The 23,216-nt window shown below is 40.9% G+C and overlaps 1 protein-coding gene across 1 annotated transcript in view; it reads right to left on the bottom strand.

Annotated features, from left to right (window-relative positions):
- Nucleotides 1–12,404: 12,404 nt before the first annotated feature.
- Nucleotides 12,405–23,216, bottom strand: part of LOC138663803 (zinc finger protein 585A-like) — an 83,262-nt gene continuing 72,450 nt past the window's right edge. The window contains exon 7 of the mRNA XM_069750146.1: nucleotides 12,405–14,741. Within this exon, the coding sequence (XP_069606247.1) occupies nucleotides 13,741–14,741 (1,001 nt within the window). The 3' untranslated portion in view covers nucleotides 12,405–13,740. The remainder of the gene's footprint in view (nucleotides 14,742–23,216) is intronic.

The raw sequence follows: 23,216 nt of genomic DNA, 5'->3' as shown, positions 1-23,216 counted from the left end.
TCGCCCGCCCTTTAGCACATTCTGTGCACTTTCTCCATATCCAGCTCTCCCTTCTCCCATGTATAACTCTGAGGCTCTACTGACATTTCTTACCCACTCCAAACCATCGAATACCTCCATGCAACACTCAAAACGCTCATACAAATCATCCCACCACGTGCTCTTTCAGTTTTTTCTCCTTTTACTAGTTGCAGGCGACATCTCCCCCAACCCTGGGCCTCCCTCCATCAGCTGACATTACTCTCCTCCAGCTGCATATAGAAACCTTGCTAATCTTATTAACATTCAGTGCATGCCTTCTCCTATCGCTTTCCACTGTGCTCTCTGGAATGCACGGTCTGTGTGTAACAAACTAACTTACATTCACGATTTCTTCCTCTCTAATTCCCTTAGCCTTCTGGCTATTACAGAAACCTGGATCCAGCATTCAGACACCACCGCCGCTCTCTCGTTTGGTGGGCTGAAATTTTCACATACTGCCAGAGCTGAGAACAGACAAGGGTGGAGGTGTTTGCTGGCTCCTTTCGTCACAATGTTCATTCCAGGTCATCCCTCCCGATTCCCTCACTTACATTTCCTTCCTTGAAGTCCACGCCGTCAGACTGTTTAAGCCCTTCTCCTTGTGAGTGGCAGTTGTTTATCGCCCTCCAGGCTCCTCCCGCCAGTTTCTAGACCACTTTGCCACCTTACTCACTTCCTATCCTGTGACATACCCGCCCTCATCATGGGAGACTTTAACATCCCCATCAATGATCCCTGTTATGAACAGGTGATTCAGAACCACAATGGACCTAGTGGTTAAGAGCACACAAAGTGACCTGATAGTTACTAACATAGGACGAGCTCTGAGACGTGGAAACTCTGCTGACCGCAATCCCTAATCCTATCATACCACACTAGAGGTAGCCGTGGATTGCGCCTAACGCTCCCTATGCAACTCGGCACAGCCTGAGAAACTAACTAGCCCTGAAGATAGAAAAATAAGCCTACCTTGCCTCAGAGAAATTCCCCAAAGGAAAAGGCAGCCCCCCACATATAATGACTGTGAGTTAAGATGAAAATACAAACACAGAGATGAAATAGATTTAGCAAAGTGAGGCCTGACTTACTGAATAGACCGAGGACAGGAAAGACAGCTCCGCGGTCAACACAAAAACCCACAAACAACCACGCAGAGGGGCAAAAAGACCCTCCGCACCGACTAACGGCACGGAGGTACTCCCTCTGCGTCCCAGAGCTTCCAGCAAGCAAGAAAAACCAATATAGCAAGCCGGACAGAAAACATAGCAAACAAAAGCAACACAAGCAGAACTTAGCCCATGCAGGGCAGACAGGCCACAAGAACGATTCAGGAGAGAGCCAGACCAATACTGGAACATTGACTGGAGGCCAGGAACAAAGAACTAGGTGGAGTTAAATAGAGCAGCACCTAACGACTTAACCTCGTCACCTGAGGAAGGAAACTCAGAAGCCGCAGCCCCACTCACATCCACCAGCGGAAGCTCATAGACAGAACCAGCCGAAGTACCACTCATGACCACAGGAGGGAGATTGACCACAGAATTCACAACAGATCCCCTCTCCCAATCTGCCTCTCATCTTCTTTCTCTAACTTCTTCATTCGGCCTCACAGTTTACTAATTCTCCTACGCATGAGGACGGGAATACTCTAGACCTGGTTTTCTCCCTTCCCGGCTCGCTGCACGACTTTACTAACTCCCCTCTCCCGCTCTCGGACCACAACCTTCTTTCCTTCTGTCAAGAATTGTCTGCTCACCTGGAACACCCCCACCTACCACACTTACAGTATCGGAATACACGTACCATTAATACCCAACAGCTTATGGACAATCTCCACACATCTTTAGCCCCCATCTCCTCCCTCTCCTGTCCAGACTTAGCATTGTCACACTTCAATAATACACTGACGAATGCCCTAGATGAAGCAGCACCTTCTACACGCAGAAAGACCCGACACAGACAACGGCAGCCCTGGCACACTATACGGCAGTGGAGAAAATCGCTCTTAGCAGAAGACTTCATCCACATCAGGATATCTCAGCCCAGTCTCCTCAGTGCCTTGAGCCCCTGCCCTGCCGCACCTCAAGCTCACTAGACATCTTTGAGCCTGCTTCAGAAGAAGAAGTTTCCAAGCTTCTAGCTTCTGCTCAGCCTATCACCTACAACAGTGACCCCATTCCTTCACATCTCCTGCAGTCTCTCTCACCAGTGGTCAGCACTCACCTGACTAAAATATTTAACCTCTCTCTTTCTTCAGGTATCTTTCCCTCCTCAGTTAAACATGCCATCATAACCCCTTTACTTAAAAAGCCATCCCTGGACCAGAACTGCACTACTAACTACAGACCTGTCTCTAACCTTTCCTTCATCTCTAAACTCCTGGAACGCTTGGTGTACTCCCATCTAATCCGCTATCTCTCGGATAACTCTCTTCTCGACCACTTACAATCTGGTTTCCGCTCTTTAGACCCCACTGAAACTGCCCTCACTAAAGTCTCTAATGATGTAATAACAGCTAAATCCAAAGTTAATTGTTCTCTGCTGATTCTCCTGGATCTCTCCGCAGCATTCAACACTGTGGATCATCAGCTCCTCCTCTCTATGCTTCGCTCTATAGGCCTCAAGGACACAGCCCTTTCCTGGTTCTCCTCCTACCTCTCTGACCGCCCCTTCACTGTATCTTTTGCCGGCTCCTCTTCCTCTCCTCGTCCCCTTACTATCGCGTTTACGCAGGGCTCAGTCCTAGGCCCCCTCCTCTTCTCTCTATACACTGCCCCTATTGGACAATCAGCAGATTTGGTTTCCAGTTCCATCTCTATGCTGGCAACACCCAATTATACACTTCGTCCCCTGACATCTCTCCCACCCTAATTCAAAATACCAAGGATTGTCTGTCTGCTGTCTCTAACATCATGTCCTCCCTCTATCTGAAACGAAATCTCTCCAAAACGGAACTTCTTGTGTTTCTCCCTTCTACTAACCTCACTCTACCCCACATCGAAATTACCCTGGAGGGATCAACCATAACTCCCAAGCAGCATGCCCCCTGTCTTGGGGTCACATTCGACACCGAACTTTCTTTTACTCCCTATATCCAATCACTTTCTCGCTCTTGTCACCTGCATCTTAAAAACATCTCCAGAATCTGACCTTTTCTCACCTTTGAAACTGCTAAGACTCTTACAGTCGCTCTTATTCATTCCCGTCTGGACTACTGCAACTCTCTTCTGATTGGTCTCCTTCTTACCAAACTTTCTCCTCTCCAATCCATCTTGAATGCGGCAGCCAGGGTCAAATTTCTGTCCAGCTGCTTTACCGATGCCTCCATCTTGTGCCAGTCATTGCACTGGCTACCTATTCGCTACAGGGTCCAGTATAAACTCATCTCTCTCACCCACAAAGCTCTCCACAGTTCTGCACCACCTTATATCTCCTCTCTCATCTGTCTATCGCCCTACACGTGCCCTCTGTTCTACAAATTACCTAAGACTAGCATCCCCCGTAATCCGAACCTTGCACCTCCATCTCCAAGACTTCTCTCGTGCTGTGCCAGCTCTCTGGAATGCACTTCCCCAGACGATCAGGCTGATACCTAGCCCCGACCTATTCAAGCGCGCTTTAAAAACCTATCTCTTCAAACAAGCCTTCCACATCAACTACTCAGTAAACTAACTTTCCCTGTTCCCTCCTTCCAAATATTATTCTGAATCTGCACCCTACTATTAATATGTCTCGACACCCTCCATGCACACGATAACTGCACTTGATACTTGACTATTGCACTTAAACACACGGGCTGATGACCGGATCATGCAGCTTTATATGAAAATCCCTATTTATTATAATTGCCAGACCTTAAAGCACTTTTCACCTATTGTGTCCCCCCATTGCCTTGTAGATTGTAAGCTTGCGAGCAGGGACCTTACTCCTAATGTCACTGTTTAAATTGTCTTAACTTGTATTGAATTTATTGTCTGTACATGTCCCCGCTTAATTGTAAAGTGCTGCGGAATATGTTGGCGCTATATAAATAAAAATTATTATTATTCCAATACGGTATATACTGTGCACATGTCCTATCCAGGATGCTAATAAACGTCTCACATTTTCTTTGTGTATTTTTATGTCTCAGGATATCGTCCCAGTTAATTGCACCAAGATCATCTCTCACCCATTGGAAATTTGCCCTCCTGAAGTTTAGTGTCCTTGTAACCCCTCTACTAGATATCTTATTAAAGGATACATGAAAACTTATTATTTTGTGATCACTATTCCCCAAGTGACCCCCAACCCTTATATTTGATATACGGTCTGGCCTGTTGGATAATATTAGGTCTAGCAGTACCCCCCTTCTTGTTGGGTCCTGGACCAGTTGTGAAAGGTAATTGTCTCTCATAGTTGTCAAAAACCGATTACCTTTGCTGGAACTGCGGATTTCTGTTCCCCAATCTATTTCAGGGTAGTTGAAGTCCCAAATAATAATGACTTCTCTTTGAGTCGCAGCTTCAACTATTTGCTTTAAGAGGATATTCTCCGTTGCTTCCATTATTTTTGGAGACTTATAACTAACCCCGATCAGTAATTTATTATTTTTCCCCCTCCCCTTATCTCCACCCACAGGGACTCTACATTTTCATTAGATTCACCTATATTATCACGCAGGATGGGTTTTCAGGATGATTTTACATATAGACACACCCTTCCCCCTCGCTTATCCGTTCGGTCATTTCTGAACAGACTATAGCCCTGCAAGTTAACAGCCCAGTCATGGCTCTCATCCAGCTATGTTTCAGATATACCCACCATGTCATAATTATCCAGTATCCATTGTTTCAGATGCTGCACATCTCGTATCTTCACAGCCCAGACAATTGCCTTCAGATGACCTCAAAGATAAAAGTCTAACTGGGTCAGATCAGGAGACCTTGGTGGCCATTCAACTGGCGCACGACGACCAATCCACTTTCCAGGAAACTGTTCATGTAGGAATGTTCGGACCTGACACCCATAATGTGGTGGTTTTTAATTCATCACAATCATTGAATCAATTACAAAACACTATTATTTCCATTTTGAAAAGTTTGAACAGCGTTTTAAATCTTTTAGATTCACAATAGTTCTCAAGGTAATCGCTCTTTTTTTTCCATAAAAAGAGAGAACTGTAGAATCCTCTCTCTTTTTCTGATTCCGGAACCTGAGTAAGTACCCCCTTCTGCACCAAGGTCAAGACTTCATGTTCTAAGGCCTGTTGCCTTATTTGAGGACTGGATTTCTGTGACTAAGAAGCTCTCTGGCGTCTGAGAAAATTCTAGCTTCAATCCCTGACCTATGCAATAAAAAATCCATTTCCTTCTTGAAATTTCTAACCAGTCGGAAGAAACCTTTTTAGCCTTAATCCTACAAGGTGGAGCCTGATGTCATTGTCCTGAGTCCCTTTGGGGTATCAGCAGGAAAGGAGTCATAATTAAATCTTTTCCCCTTAGTTCTTGGGGCCTTCCGTCTTAGATCTCTTGTCCTTGTGAACACAAACTGTCTCCTTACAGAAGTACGAAAGGATTTCACCAGAAAGGAATTAGCGGGAAAACCTTTGTTGGGATCTGCTGCTTTATTAAGGATCTCATCCAGGACCCGTCCATAAAAGAACTTTTCCTGACATAGAATACTGCAGAATACTGCATAGATTACATTTAGACTGAAGGTCTCTTGACCAATTCTTAAACCAAAGAGACGGAATTAGATATAGTGCACAAGCAGGCCGTGAGTCTTACTGCATCTATGGAGGCATCCGCTAAAAAAATCAGCTACTTTTTGAATGGCTGAAAAATTGGCTATGACCTGGTCCCATGGACATTTACACGGACAAGCAAAAAGGTAACAATGTTTTGAACTTTGACTTTCAGGATCCATTTCTCATCATCCACCACTGCTTCAAATGTGAGACTACCGTTATTTTATAGGCTAGCATCTTGGCTATTTTATATAGAAATTTGACTTGCAACTATTTAGCATTTAATTAGTTATGCAGATTCTTGTCATGTCACTGTTTTGCTAATGAAAAATTAAATTTAAATTTTTATTATTTTTATAGTGTACACTTTTGGCTTTTAAACATTGCCTGAATCCAAGCATGCTCTTGATCAGATTCAACCATGCCTCAACTGAAATCTAATACCAGGTCTCATCTATATGTTCCCAAAGTTGGTGCACACTGGTCCACTCACTTGGGTATGCATGCAGCTTTTTCTTCAACTCTACCCACAAATGTTTGATTGGTTTGAGGTCGGGGACTATGAGGGCCAATCCAGCATCTCTACTTGTCACTGAACCATTTTTTACCAATTGTGAAGTATGTCTTGAGTCGTTGCCCTGCTAGAACATTATGTCATCCTTTTCATACCCATAGTACTGGAGTGTATGAAGTAACTCGTCTTGTAGGATATTCATGTATGGCTCAGTATTTACACCATCAATCCTGGTCAAATATCCAACGCTTTTGGCTGTGAAAAAAACCCCATACCATCAGGCTTCCTCCACCGAATTTGACAGTTTGTTCAATTTCTCGATCCGTTAGCCCCTTTTCCCCTTGTTTCTTCCAGACCCAATTGCACCCATTAGAACCTATTAAATTGACTGTTGTCTCATTGCTCCAAATCACCCACTTCCGATCTTCTGCTGTCCACTTTTCTTAATTTTTTGCAAACTTGAGTCGACGCTTCTTATAACTATATTGAAGTCGAGGCTTTTTCACCTTTTTTCAGTCCATTAGTTCAGACTTGTGTAACGTGCCTCGCACGGTGCTGGCATGGACATCTGTGATCACACTATTACAAAGCATACAAACCACCTCCACTGCTGTGTGTCATGCCGTCAACCGTGGCCCCAGTCTCATGGACAGGGAGACCAGCGCTCCTCAAGCGGAGCTATGCACCTCTCTCACCCTGTCCATGGCTCCAGATGATCGGTGGCTCCGTTCCCGGCTAGGAACCTGCATCCCCTTGGCAGTTCTTCTGGAAATGCTCTTAGAAAGCATGCCCCGCTTCCTGCACATACTTAAAGCAGCAGGGCACCTGTACTCTGTTAGGGCTGTCTGTGCTGTGATGGTCTGTGCATACTTAAGGTCCTCACTGTCTTTCCGAGGTGCCTGGGCAACTTTGTGTTTAGTTCTTAGTTGCCATTCTCAGATCCCAGATCAACGCTTGCTTATTCTGTCTTGCCTGAACTAATATCCAGTGTTTTTTACCTAGTTCCATTGTCCCGAATACCTACAATCTACCTTCGGACACAGACGGTATCCTTAGACCCTGTTGGTTCTCATTCTCTGGTTTCCTGGACCTCTCAGTCCTCCTCTCCCAGTAAAACTGTCCCGTTTGGGTCTGATCCTCTGGTATCTGGAGCTGTTGCATGTAAGCTTCCTTGGCCGTGTCGGGTCTATCCCTGTATAAGGGTTTGCTCGCCAGAGCTCCCTCTTGAGTATTCTGTGTTTCATCCCAGGGGTTTCTCCCTTGTGGGTTCACCTCTTTTATTACCTGAATAAAGCTTTGCTGATTCATCTGACATCCTTGTCCAGCTGGTTCTTAGGGTTCAGCTTCCACAGAGTCCTCTGTGCTCTAGTGGGCTCACTAACCTTGCTCCGCCTGCCTTGGCATCACACTGTGTTTGACACCAGAACTGATTAGTCTCATGTTCGAAGCCGTAGTGTGAATGGTGAGATATTTGGCTTGTAAATCAAAAGTTCAGAACATTCTTACCCTTTTGCTCATCAGTTTATTTTTAATCTGAGAATTCAGACGATCTAACCATACAATTAAAGCTCTTGCTATGAATATTGCAGCAATGCTTGACTTAAATGCTGCTGACCCCGACTCCCAACACTTACAAATATCTGATTCAATGCGGTATTTTCTTTTAACCCCTTTCGGAATGAAGCCTGTTTTATTAGGCTTTTTCACTCCCTCCTTATCAGGGAAGATACATTTTATGCATTTCTGCTTTCTCACCTGCAAATATCACATCCTTTGTGGTTTTGGACTCCTCAACAGTCTCAATTTGCTTCAGTCTATTGGTGGTCTCAGAAACCCATGGAATCTCTTCCTGTCCTTTGAGGAAGGCAGGGGAACAAAAATTACAAAAGATGGGGGAAGTACCAAAAGACTCATTATGTCTGTTAAGGGAAAACTCCACCAATGGTAAGACCCCCATTTAAGTTGGTAATGACAGCAGATGCATCCGAGATAAATTTCCAATGCCTGGTTTGTCCTCTCAGAGAGACCATTAGACTGAGGATGTATTCAGAGAAAAACGACAACTACATGCCAATCCGACCACAAAAGGCCTTCCATAATCAGATAATAAACTGTGTACCCTGATCAGACACAATGTTAACAAGAACAATATGCAACCTTACCACATTATAAATATATTTACCACATCATAAGAATGAAGGCAACCATGGAATAGAGATAAGATGACACTTGCTGGTGAAACGGTCAATACCCAGATAACAGACATACCCTCAAAGGGTGGGAGATCCATAACAAAATCCATTGAGATGTGTGAATAGGGTAAGTCCGGGATAGGAAGAGAAAGGAGCTTACCAGCTTGAGCAGACCGCAGAAGAAATAAGAAATGGAAAAATAAAATTGTGAGAAAAAAACAAAGTCCCACCTAGTCTGCCTGAGATTAAGCCTCTTGGCATTTTTCAGGTAAATAAAATTTTTATAGTCTGTGAGAACTACAAACAGATGTTAGGCCCCCTGTAGAAAAATGTCTCCATTCCTCGAGGGCCCATTTAGTGGAAAACTACTCCTAGTTACCTACGTCATAATTTAATTCTTTGTAAGAGAATTTCCTACAAAAAAGGCACAAGGCCGAAGATGGGTGGAAGAAGACCCCTGGGATAATACCGCCACAACTCCCACCTCAGATGCATCCACCTCAACAACAAATGGTCTATCAAGATTAGGCTTAACCAGGACTAGGGCTGGAGAAAATGCTTCCTTATGAAAGGAAAATGCCTGGCAGTCTCATCCTCTCCCACCTAGAAACATCTGTTCCCTTGCAGGTGAGAGCAGCAAGAGGTTTGACAATTTTAGAAAACCACTTAATGAACCTTCTATACTAGTTTGTAAAACCCAAGAACCTTGAAAGAGCCTAAAGGTGGGTGGGGTAAATGTGGAAATAGGCAGGCGTCAAATTCACCCCCAGAATCCCAATCTCCACCTCAAATGAACCTTTGGATAAATTAACATACAAGGAATTATCCTTGAACCTACTGAGGACAATACGAACATGATTCATATGAAACTGCTAATCTTTAGAGAAAATCAAACTGTCATCATATACCCAATGATGAACAGCCCCAAAATATCCAGAAGATGTTATTAACTAAAGCCTAAAATACAGTGTGAACATTACAAAGACCAAATGGCATGACCACATACTCATAATCCCCTTCGGGTCTATTAATGGCCGTCTTCCACTCGTCCCCAGCCTGGATACAAAGGTTGTAAGCCCCTTTAAGATCTAGTTTAGAAAAGATCTTGGCTCCAATAAGATGGTTAAATGAGTTGTGCATGAGAGGAAGGAAATACAGTGATCGTATTCAAGTCCCAATAGTCAATACATGGCCTTAAACTCCCATCCTTTTAACACCATAAGTTCTCCCTTTTTGATTCTATTATTTTGTTTTATTAGCAATTTTTTCATTACACAAATCGTTCTATTATGCAATAATTTATTTATCCTTCACACATTTTTAGCATCCATCTCATTGATTCACTCATTCCTATATATATATATATATATATATATATATATATATATATATATATACAAACGCCTTATATTTTCCTATCATAATTGTATTTAGCATTTTTATTCCTTGGTTTCCATACACACTCTCATTTTTCACAGTTATACACTTTCTATAACCAGCACTTTCATTAATTTATCGTCTTCACTTCATGTTTACATTTAAACATCATGGAACACTTAGTTATTTGTCATCCTAGATACCTATACCCTTGGGTATTTGAACCTTTTAACTCTCTAGCTATGCCCTTTTGCACTCCACTTTCAATGAGTGATATCCATGGGGATTTTTTCATTGATGCTCAGTAGATACGTGTTATTTGCTACCCTCCCTGACTTCCTGTCCTGCACAAGGGAAACACTATGCGTTTCACACTCACACATCAGCGCGGCAAACAGGAAGTCATTATGAATGCAGACGCTTCATGCCACGACAAACCTGGACAACCGATGCTCCATCCAATCAGCCTGGAGCACGGGGTATTAAGAAGCACCTTAGCATTATCTGGTTAATGCCCCTTTTTAAAAGCTGAGGCGAAACGGCGGCGACGGGGCAGTAGCTCAGGTATGCACAGGTCTCTTCTACCATAACAGTAAGTCATAACATGGAATCACTTTGATTAATTTCTTTCAAGGTCTGATTTCTGTTTATTGGATAACGTAATTGGTGACAAGGAGGGGTTGAATTCCAATTAGAGTTCTGGCAATATGTAGGCACTTGCACTTTATATTTAGAAATGCAGAACTGTATCTGGGTCTCCCCCTTTCTTACCAGGATATAAAACCGCCACAAAACAAGCTCAATTTTTGTAACATTCTCAACACATGGCACTTTAGTTATGATACTATTTACTACTTAGTTGCCATTGTAAATTTATTAAGACGTGAATAATTTTGCAATAACTTTAGCACTTTATCAAATTATAGAATCCTATGCATCCGGACTTATAATATTGAGTACTCAGTGATCCTACTTCTATAACCTGCACATCTGTTCGCTACAAATTATTATACTTTTATGCTTGCTTTTTTATCTTTGTTGATATATTGTAATAATAAAATGTGAACAATTTTAATATTTCTTGTTGTTACCTTCATGTACAGAGGCCGAACATCTCTCTTTTTCCCCATCCTTTTTAGCCACAAAAAAAAAAACATCTCCCACAGATTTTGAGGGATGGATGAAACCTTTGGAGATGTTATCCTGAACATAATCCCTCATAGCAACCCGCTCAGATTCTGGAAGATTAAAAAATCTAACCTTAGGCAGGGGGGCAACCCACAATCAACTGTATATCACAATCATAAGGTCGATGTGGTGGTAATATCAAGATTCCTGCTTCAGGGGTTACCTCTGGGAACTCTTCAATGTACTAGGGGACCTGAGTAGCGAAACATCTAGCTTGATTGATTTCCTGGAAGCATTTATCCTGATATGGATGACTTTAGAGGTCTAAGGGGTATCTCCAGTGCTGTGGCCATAGATACGTCCAATAAAATTAACTTCTGCCCCACAATCAAAGGCACTACCCTGCACCACATTACCCTGAAAAGCCAATACAATAGGAAAAACCACTTTATATAAGGGTACCTGGGTACCTAATCGAGGAGCCCCCGCTTAAACTAGGAGCGGTTGTTTCCCAAATCCTCCAAAGCTATAGCCGACCTGCAGAGCAGGCACCATCTCTGTTCCCAATGTCAGCGTCTTTGATCATCCGAGGGGGCAGCTCTCCCCAACTACATAGGTTCCTCCCCTGAAAAAATGGGCAGCTCCTGAGCAGGCAACACTCCTCTACAGGGGCTATTGTTCCATAGGTGGTCTCATCAACACCTGTCAAGGTGCATGGTAAGGGTCATGCAGGTCTCCAGACTTTGATGCAAATGTAAATAAATTTATACAATGTGATTTTCTGGATTTTATTTTTGATATTCTAGCTCTCAATGTTAATATTAACCTACCCTTAAAATTATAGACTGTTCATGTCATTGTCAGTAGGCAAACTTACAAAATCAGCAAGGGATCAAATACTTATTTCCCCCACTGTATATATTTAGTAATTGCGTACTCGAAATGACATGGAAAAACATATTGACAGGTCAGTTGTAGCATTTAGTGAACATGGTAATTAAAAAAACTCAAAAAACTATTGTGAAAATGCACTTTTTTTTACAATTTCACGGCACTTGGAATTTGTTTCCTGTTTTCCAGTACACTATATTAAATAATCAGTGGTATAATTAAAAAGTACAACTCGTCCCGCAAAAAGCAAGCCCTCAAATGCCCATATTAGGAGAAAAATTTAAAAAAAAGTTATGGCTCTGGGAAGAAGGGGAGAAAAAAAACAGAAAATCGCCTGGGGAAGGGTTAGTGCTTCTTTTGTGACTCTTTTTTCTTACTAGTCTGTAATGAATAAGAAGATTGAAACCGGTCTTAAAGGATCAAATAATAGATCTTTGCTGTGAAGTGATGATGGTACAGTGCTACTCACCATTAGTGGAACCCCTTCATTGTATTTCATAGACCATACAATATATTCAGAAATAAATAGAAATATACCAAAGTTATACCCTTAGAATTTTTTTAATTAGCTGTCGAAAGAAATACAATAACAAAACATTGTTTTTCAACTAGCATGTAGCAATTTGAATAGACAGCATGTGCAGCAATAAAGGCACCCCTAATTAATACTTGGTTGCACACCGTTTGGCATTGATGACAGCCTCCAAACGTTTCTTGTAGCCATCTATAAGCTTCTTGCACTCCTCAGCTGGTATTTTCTCCCACTCTTTCTTTGAAGTTTGTTCAAGCTCTTCAATGTTTGCAGGGTTTTTTTTCCTCAATGGCAGATTTCAGCTCACACCAAAGATTTTCAATAGGATTGAGGTCAGAACTTATTTTAAAACACTCCATTTTTTTTCGTTTTCAACCATTCCTGTGTACTTTTGGATGTGTGCTTTGGGTCATTGTCTTGCTGGAGGACCCATGATCTTCAACTCAGACCAAGTTTTCTTACAATGGATAGGACATTTCACTCTAAAATCTCTTGATAATTCTGATTTCATGATTGCTGTGATACAGTCAAGGCCTCCAGTACCAGATGCAGCAAAGCAACCCCACAGCATTATGGATCCTCCACCATGCTTAACTCTTTCTTAAAGAGCTTAACGCTTTCTCTTCAATTGTATGCTCAGTGATCCCAAGGCCATCCGATTTAAAATTTCAGACATATGTTTTGCTCTGACTTTTTTGCATTAAAAGTGCGTCTTATAGTAGAAAAAAAAATACAGTAAGTTCTAAAGTAATTTCAGTCTCATTTAATTATACGACTGTGTTATGTTTTTTGTACAATTTGTCAAAAAAAATGTAGTTTCTCTCCGTGTGAGTTATTTTTGATGATCAACATAATATGATTTTCCAGTAATTTATTTAAATTGTAATTTTTGTTGAAATACATTTTTTTCATTTTTATAGGAAAAGAAAAAATAAATACATTTGAAATTTTTCACTATCGTTTATAGGTTGTCAACCAATCTTATTTTATAGTAACACTTTAGCATTCAGGTAAACATTTTCAAGTATATAAAGAGTAAAAGCTCACGAAAAACCACAGACTCAAACAAAAGAAAAGGGGGGATATGAGATGAATTGTTTTGACCTATTAATATCTATCTCATAGAGGTCATATATTTAACATGCCCCAAAAGGAATCCCAAGAAGACCAAAAATGGTTAAATCTCTCTAAAGTACTGTCATTAAAGGCTGCCCGGTACTCAAAATTCCTGATATCCTTATTAGAGAATATAGAACCCAGTAATGAATGTTTCACATTGTAGGAAGGATAATGACTTCTCACTGTGTGGGATTTTTGAAGTTTTCAGAAGGTACCATTTTTGGTTAAAACATTTTCCTCATTCTGAACATGAAAAAGGCTTGTAACCTGTGTGGGTTCTCTGGTGTGTAATAAGATTTGATTTCTGGTTAAAATATCTCCCACATTCTGAACAGAAAAAAGGCTTCTCCCCTGTGTGAGTTCTCTGGTGAGTAATAAGATTTGATTTCTGGTTAAAATATCTCCCACATTCTGTACAGAGAAAAGGCTTCTCCCCTGTGTGAGTTCTCTGGTGACAAACAAGGGCTGAATTTGCTGCAAAACAACTTCCACATTCTGAACATGAAAAAGGCTTCTTCCCTGTGCGAGTTTTCTGCTGTGTATCAAGATTGACTTTATGCAACATTTTTTTCCCAAATTCGGAATATGAATATGGCTTTCCCCCTTTGTGAAATATTTGATGTGCAACAAGAAATGATTTACGTGTAAAACATTTTCCACATTCTGAACACGAAAAAGGCTTCTCCCCTGTGTGAGTTCTCAGGTGTCTAACAAGGTGAGATTTCTCTACAAAACATTTTCCACATTCTGAACATGAAAAAGGCTTCTCGGAAGCATGTGTTCTCTGATGTACAATAAGCGATGTTTTCTGTCCAAAACATCTTCCACATTCTGAACATGAAAACGGCTTCTCCCCAGTGTGAGTTCTCTGATGTGCAGCAAGTGATGATTTATGTCCAAAACATTTTCCACATTCTGAACAAGAAAAAGGCTTTTCTCCTTTGTGAGTTCTCTGATGCGCAACAAGCGATGATCTATGTCCAAAACATTTTCCACATTCTGAGCATGAAAATGGCTTCTCCCCCGTGTGAGTTCTCTGGTGACCCACAAGATTTGATTTCACATTAAAACATTTCCCACAGTCTGAACATGAATATGGCTTCTCCCCTGTGTGAGTTCTCTGGTGAATAACAAGATCAGTTTTGAGGTAAAAAGATTTCCCACATTCTAAACATGAAAATGGCTTTTTCCCAGTATGAATTCTCTCATGCCTAACAAGTTTTGATTTCTGGTTAAAATCTCTTCCACATTTGATACAAGAAAATCTCTTCTCCTCTGTGTCAATTTTTGGATGTTTAACAAAAGATGTTTGAAAGGGAAAAGTATTTCCATGTTCAGGCTTCTTTGATTTAAGAGCAATAGATTTTTTAATGCCTCTTTTCTGACTTTTATTTTTATTAGGTGTCTGTAATGAATTAGAAGACAGGACCTGATAAGATGATTGATCTTTGCTGTGAAGGGATGATGGTATATGGGGAGCAACAGCATGCACTTCAGTTGTATTCTGTGTGATCTCAAGGTCATCTGATTTAAAAACTGAAAATGTCAGTTGTCCCTCTGATCTTCTGTCAGCATCATCTGCCAAGAGTAAAGCCAATTATTATTTTTGGATAAAAAATCCTTTATATTTATATGTTTGAACATTTCTACTCAAATTTTTGAACAAAATGCGAAGTTATGTAGCAAAATTTAATTATTCACTAGGACAATGACAGTTCACAGTCTAATAGAAGCTGTATGAACATGAACCAGTAGAACGCTGTGTTAAACTGTTTGTTCATTTTGCCTCCCAAATATAAAGTCACCAAAAATTGTTATGTAGTCGAAAATAATACTAAAACTTTTTCTCACCCCAGTAAAAAGCAATTTTTATTTTACAATTTTTATTTTACAATATTGCTAAATAAACTTGTAAGCCTTCTATCAAAAAAAATCTAAGAGAATACTGAAAAAATAAAATGGGATGTTGGAAAAAGTAGGGTAGAAATACGGTAATAACTATTTTGTCTGGTATCACGATCTGATTAAGGCACATAGAAATGTAAAGTTTGAAATTTACAAATATTTCTAAACTATTTGGAAAATTTCAGGTATTTTCCAAAATAAAAGTAAAATATAACCTAAAATTGACTGAAATGTAAAGTACAATGTGTCACAGAAAAAAATATTTCAGAAATCACTGGAATCAGAAGAAGCATCCAGAGTTGTCACCATGTAAAGTGATATGTCAGATTTGAAAAATGGGGCCTGGTTAGGAACAAAACACTGGCTGCGGGAAGTGGTTAAATCAGAGTACAGTATTTTGAGCACTAATTACTGTAGTCAAAAGCTGTGACTACAGGCAATAATAAATCTACTGAAATGATCAAACTCTACAGTCTTCATCAGAGAAAAAATGAGTACGGTAATTAGTGGTGAAACCTCTCTGGAGTAGTTATAGTATGTGGCTCGGTGGTTTTTGGCAATCTAAACTGTCTTAGAACCAATATTTTTGTGAAGAAATATTAGACATTTAAAAATACATTTTTAGAATAGTGCAGAGCTGAGGTGTCTTAAATTTAGATATCTGACATTTGGAAGAAGCAATGGAGACCTTTTTTAAAGACTACACGGGAGTTGCAGACTCACATAATTGAGGCAGGCCAATCCCACTAAAATCAAACATAATGAATGTCTCCCAAGACCTCAATCTGTGCCCACACTGCCTCCAATGGCCATTTTCCTGAAGCCCACCATCGTGAAGTCAATGGGAAGTACAGGGACTCCGCTCATCGCCGACATTTTCTGAAATCCCAGGGCCCACAGCATTGCCCCTCTCCTGCCTCTGCCAGATTCCTGCAGCAGCAACCTTGCTTCCTGTGAACCCGCTCCATCGTCGCTGCCCCAACCGTAAGCTACTGTAAGTTCGGACTATAACATGCATCACCATTTCCTATTTTCCTTTCCAAAATATGGGTTGCATTTTATGGCCAGGTGCCTCTTATAAGCCACAAAATATGGTACACTAGAGCCATCAACGACACACAGCTTACAGATATAACCAGAGGTGTAATGTTTTTTGTGTAGTTTATTGAAATACTCTTTGAAGTTAGTCAGTTTAAAAAGAAAAAGAAAAGTCAGGAAAAGGGAAACTATTGCAATTGTACAGAAATTCACACTTGGTCCTCACTGCACATTTAATGTTGACCTGGTCTTGTAGGGACCATATGAGCACATTCAGCAGCACAGAAGGGAGACAAGGTAGATCCTACAGTCATGGCCAAAAGTATTGACACCCCTGCAATTCTGTCAGATAATACTCATTTTCTTCCTGAAAATGATTGCAAACACAAATTATTTGGTATTATTATCTTCATTTAATTTGTCTTAAATGAAAAAACACAAAAGAGAATGAAGCAAAAAGCAAAACATTGATCATTTCACACAAAACTCCAAAAATGGGCCAGACAAAAGTATTGGCACCCTCAGCCTAATACTTGGTTGCACAACCTTTAGCCAAAATAACTGCGACCAACCGCTTCCGGCAACCATCAATGAGTTTCTTACAATGCTCTGCTGGAATTTTAGACCATTCTTCTTTGGCAAACTGCTCCAGGTCCCTGATATTTGAAGGGTGCCATCTCCAAACTGCCATTTTTAGATCTCTCCACAGGTGTTCTATGAGATTCAGGTCTGGACTCATTGCTGGCCACCTTAGAAGTCTCCAGTGCTTTCTCTCAAACCATTTTCTAGTGCTTTTTGAAGTGTGTTTTGGGTTATTGTCCTGCTGGAAGACCCATAACCTCTGTGGGAGACCCAGCTTTCTCACACTGGGCCCTACATTATGCTGCAAAATTTGTTGGTAGTCTTCAGACTTCATAATGCCATGCACACGGTCAAGCAGGCCAGTGCCAGAGGCAGCAAAGCAACCCCAAAACATCAGGGAACCTCCGCCATGTTTGACTGTAGGGACCGTGTTCTTTTCTTTGAATGCCTCTTTTTTTCTTCTGTAAACTCTATGTTGATGCCTTTGCCCAAAAAGCTCTACTTTTGTCTCATCTGACCAGAGAACATTCTTCCAAAATGTTTTAGGCTTTTTCAGGTAAGTTTTGGCAAACTCCAGCCTGGCTTTTTTATGTCTCGGGGTAAGAAGTAGGGTCTTCCTGGTCTCCTACCATACAGTCCTTTTTCATTGAGACACCGACGGATAGTACGGGTTGACACTGTTGTACCCTCGGACTGCAGGGAAGCTTGAACTTGTTTGGATGTTAGTCGAGGTTCTTTATCCAACATCTGCACAATCTTGCGTTGAAATCTCTTGTCAATTTTTCTTTTCCGTCCACATCTAGGGAGGTTAGCCACAGTGCCATGGGCTTTAAACTTCTTGATGACACTGCACACGGTAGACACAGGAACATTCAGGTCTTTTTTAGATGGACTTGTAGCCTTGAGATTGCTCATGCTTCCTCACAATTTGGTTTCTCAAGTCCTCAGACAGTTCTTTGGTCTTCTTTCTTTTCTCCATGCTCAATGTGGCACACACAAGGACACAGGAGAGAGGTTGAGTCAACTTTAATCCATGTCAACTGGCTGCAAGTGTGATTTAGTTATTGCCAACACCTGTTAGGTGCCACAGGTAAGTTACAGGTGCTGTTAATTACACAAATTAGAGAAGCATCACATGATTTTTCGAACAGTGCCAATACTTTTGTCCACCCCCTTTTTTATGTTTGGTGTGGAATTATATCCAATTTGGCTTTAGGACAATTCTTTTTGTGTTTTTCATTTAAGATAAATTAAATTAAGATAATAATTCCAAACAATTTGTGTTTGCAATCATTTTCAGGAAGAAACTGAGTATTATCTGACAGAATTGCAGGGGTTATTCAACACAGTCTTGAAAAAAATTCCTTGGAAAAAAACATCAGATACAATATATATACACACTACTACTTAAATAAAGAGTAGAAAAGACGATAAAGCAACATTAAAATATTATAAATTTTATTGAATATGATTAAAATGATGTAAAAAATACCAAACAAAGCTATAAGAGCCACACAAAAGAAGAACACACAGACAAGGAGACCTATTGCCAAATGAATGTCTATAAACCAGGTATGTTTTAAAAATTTATGCCACAATTCATGAAACTTTCATGTGCAACAAGATATATAGTCAGCCTGACATAATAATACTAAAAATGATGCGCCTTATGTGCAAAAAAATGCTACAAAGGTGACGGCTAGCAAATGCTACTTAAAGTGCCTGGAGCATCCTATAAACAAAAGAAACTGAATATATATGTATGAATGGTGCTAAACAAACTGTCAGATACAGCTAAATAAATAACAACTGAATAACAAAGAGGTTACAAAAATCATGTGTGCACAAAAGATGATAATAATCAGTCTGACAAGGCAGATCTTTTTTATAAATAAATAATGAAAGCGCTAATCATTTCATGAAAGGTCATATAATAAATGCTCTCCACATAATGAATAGCAAACCATGATCAAGTAAATCACAAAATGAATGTAACCAGCTGATGATTGTTAATATAAAGTGCTTAGTGCTCAGTGCAGCCACGTATTGCACATGTGTGCCAATACAAACGGTGAAGATAACCGGTCTAGAAATCCTTACACCAATGTTACAATACTGCAGATATGGTTGCTACATGGAGAACCAGCGGAAAAAAAAACAAAACGTGATCATACCTGAATGTGAGTGAGTGTGGAAGGTCCCAAACTGCACGTGTGCTCTCACCCCGACAGCGCTGTTTCGCTAATGCTTCCTCTATGGGGGCTGTATTTAGCTGTATCTGACAGTTTGTTTAGCACCATTCATACATATATATTCAATTTCTTTCATTTGTAGGATGCATAAATTCTTGTGGCATAAATTCTTAAAACATACCTGGTTTATAGACATCCATTTGGCATTGTCCATTGGTCTCCTTGTCTGTGTGTTCTTCTTTTGTGTGGCTCTTATAGCTTTGGTATTTTTTACATCATTTTAATCATATTCAATAAAATTTATAATATTTTAATATTGTTGCTTTATCGTCTTTTCTACTCTATATTTAAGTAGTAGTGTGTATTTATATTAGAATTGCAGGGGTGTCAATACTTCTGACCATGACTGTATATGATACCATGATTGTATTAAGACAACAGCATCATCAACCTCCACTTTTTCTTAGGGGAACAGCATAATATTTTTCTTCAAGCGATTTTCTATCTTGTCAGCAGATTCTACGTACGCTGGCATTTGGCTTATTAGTCAACACATCAGGGCAGGTAAGAGCAACTTCTAATTCCAGGGGATAGGTGGATCCTCCAGGTTGTAAGCTCTATAAAAAAAAGGACTTTTGATCCTCAAAGTAATTTGAAAAGTTCCGTTTGGAGGCAAAATGGTGACCCCATGATTTTGATATGGCCACACTACACCACTGATAAAGCAGCCACAGCCAGTGACTAAAGGTACCGTCACATTTAGCGACGCTGCAGCGATCTAGACAACAATGCCGATCGCTGCAGCGTCGCTGGAGAGCTGTCACACAGACAGCTCTCCAGCGACCAACGATGACGAAGTCCCCTGGTAACCAGGGTAAACATCGGGTTACTAAGCGCAGGGCCGCGCTTAGTAACCCGATGTTTACCCTGGTTACCAGTGTAAATGTGAAGAGAAAAAAAAACACTACATACTTACATTCCGGTGTATGTTGCGTCCCCCGGCGTTCTTCTTCCCTGCACTGTGTAAGCACTGGCCGTAAAGCACAGCGGTAACGTCACCGCTGTGCTCTGCTTTACGGCCGGGGCTCAAAGTCAGTGCAGGGAAGCAGAACGCCGGGGGATGCGACAGACACCGGAATGTAAGTATGTAGTGTTTGTTTTTTTTACATTTACCCTGGTAACCAGGGTAAACATCGGGTTACTAAGCGCGACCCTGCGCTTAGTAACCCGATGTTTACCCTGGTTACCAGTGAAGACATCGCTGAATCGGCGTCACACACACCGATTCAGCGATGTCTGCGGGAGTCCAGCGACGAAATAAAGTTCTGGCCTTTCTGCTCCGACCAACGATGTCACAGCAGGATCCTGATCGCTGCTGCGTGTCAAACACAACGATATCGCTATCCAGGACGCTGCAACGTCACGGATCGCTAGCGATATCGTTGTTAAGTTTTTCAGTGTGAAGGTACCTTAAGAAGAAACTGTGACTCTGTATTTACTGACTACTACTCACTTGGGTAGTTATATGTAGGAATTTCCTCTTCACACCGCTCAGCACCCATCATACATGTCTCTGTAGTATTAATATGGGTCAGATCTTTACCCTGAAACAAATATTGTAAAAGTCACAGAAAGATGGAGAAGTCACATCTATGATCAGCTCTAATCCTGCCATCTCCTCCGTTCTCATTACACAAGTATAAAACATATAATACTGGTGGATGAAACAAGACTGAACACAAGACCTTCACAACCATCTACACATCATAGGGGAGATCTCATTAAACCTTCTCTCCATCTACCTGATGATCCTGAGGAACACTGGGATTTTCTTGTTTACAGTCCTGTGGAAGAAGAGGACTAGGACATCTCTCTGGTGTTGTCTTCTTACTGGATAGAACTGGAGGAAACACATACAGGGACTGAATTCATTCTTTACATACAGATAATTATAGGCCGTGTGTATTAAGCCCTGTCTGTTACCTGGTGATGTGAGGGGCCGGGGAACCTCCACCATGACATCCTTGTACAGATCTTTGCATCCTTCTAAATACTCCCATTCTTCCATGGACAAATAGACGGCGACATCCTGACACCTTATAGGAACCTGACAGATACAATGACTCCGTCATACCCCCGATCCCTTCATAGCATTACTGTATAACGTCCCAACATTCCCTGCAATGTCACCTCTCCAGTCAGCAGCTCAATCATCTTGTAGTTGAGTTCTAGGATCTTCTGGTCATTGATGTCCTCATGTATCAGGGGGTGAGGTGGAGACCCCGTGATTGGGGTCAGGGGTCTTCTCGATTCCTCAGACACAGGGGCCTGACAGCGCTCACTAGAGGTCTTCTTCACCACTGTGTAGTCCTGGTTATGGAGAGACACATTAATAAATCTCACTACAGACATTTCCAGAGTCCTCACATCTCCAGTTCTGTCCGTCTGTTATTCCCATAGATAAGAATGATGTAATGTGACGTCATCAGAATCTCTCACCTCCCCAGTAAGTCGGAAGAGGATCTCTAGGGTGAGGTGTAATATCCTCTCCACCATCTTGTTTTTGTCCAACTGCATCCTTGATGGGTAAATCTGAAAAATTTTCTGAATATTGAAGATCTCCACTGAGAAGATCAGATATCATAGGGACCTGAATGAGAAGATGAACCAATATAACATCATAAAGAATCCTGTTTAATAATTAAATAACTGGAGATCATAAGGGAAACATGAGATTTATTATTTTAAAGTATTCATCTTTTTTTCTTCACATCTACTAATGACTCCTATATATTTTAGGCCACACACAACAAGCAGTTTCTTCCTCGGAGTCGGCAGCTGAATCAGTTTCTCATAGACTCATCTTCCATAACGCTAATTCTCGTCTCATTTACCGACACTGGAATCGGCATTAGCAATACTGCAGGAGATATTCATTACATGTGATAGGAGAAATAACTACTTCATGATGAGGACGACATCTTCATCTTCTACTACGGCTCTAGAAACATATCTGGCCACAGTCCGTCACTGACTCCATCACCACCGGCCGCCTGTATGAATGTTTCCCGGCTTTCCTGAGCTGTAATCTTGTATTGTGTTATATCTCATATCTAATACACACAGAAGCGTGAGACATTTATAAAAGCTGTTTCTAAGAACATCGCAGACAGGAGGGATACGATCCAAAATTTACATAGTGAGTTTTACAGTTAGGTCCATATATATTTGGACAGAGACAACATTTTTCTAATTTTGATTATAGACATTACCACAATGAATTTTAAACAAAACAATTCAGATGCAGTTGAAGTTCAGACTTTCAGCTTTCATTTGAGGGTATCCACATTAAAATTGGATGAAGGGTTTAGGAGTTTCAGCTCCTTAACATGTACCACCCTGTTTTTAAAGGGACCAAAAGTAATTGGACAGATGCAATAATTTTAAATAAAATGTTCATTTTTAGTACTTGCTTGAAAACCCTTTGTTGGCAATGACTGCCTGAAGTCTTGAACTTATGGACATCACCAGACGCTGTGTTTCCTCCTTTTTGATGCTCTGCCAGGCCTTCACGGCGGTGGTTTTCAGTTGCTGTTTGTTTGTGGGCCTTTCTGTCTGAAGTTTAGTCTTTAACAAGTGAAATGCATGCTCAATTGGGTTGAGATCAGGTGACTGACTTGGTCATTCAAGAATATTCCACTTCTTTGCTTTAATAAACTCCTGGGTTACTTTGGCTTTATGTTTTGGGTCATTGTCCATCTGTAGTATGAAACTACGACCAATCACTTTGGCTACATTTGGCTGGATCTGAGCACACAGTATGTCTCTGAATACCTCAGAATTCATTCGGCTGCTTCTGTCCTGTGTCACATCATCAATAAACACTAGTGAGGCAGTGCCACTGGCAGCCATGCATGCCCAAGCCATCACACTGCCTCCGCCGTGTTTTACAGATGATGTGGTATGCTTTGGATCATGAGCTGTACCACGCCTTCGC

The sequence above is a fragment of the Ranitomeya imitator genome, chromosome 2, assembly GCF_032444005.1.
Source record: "Ranitomeya imitator isolate aRanImi1 chromosome 2, aRanImi1.pri, whole genome shotgun sequence".
Lineage (NCBI taxonomy): Eukaryota > Metazoa > Chordata > Amphibia > Anura > Dendrobatidae > Ranitomeya > Ranitomeya imitator.
This window is presented reverse-complemented; position numbering and strand designations above follow the sequence as displayed.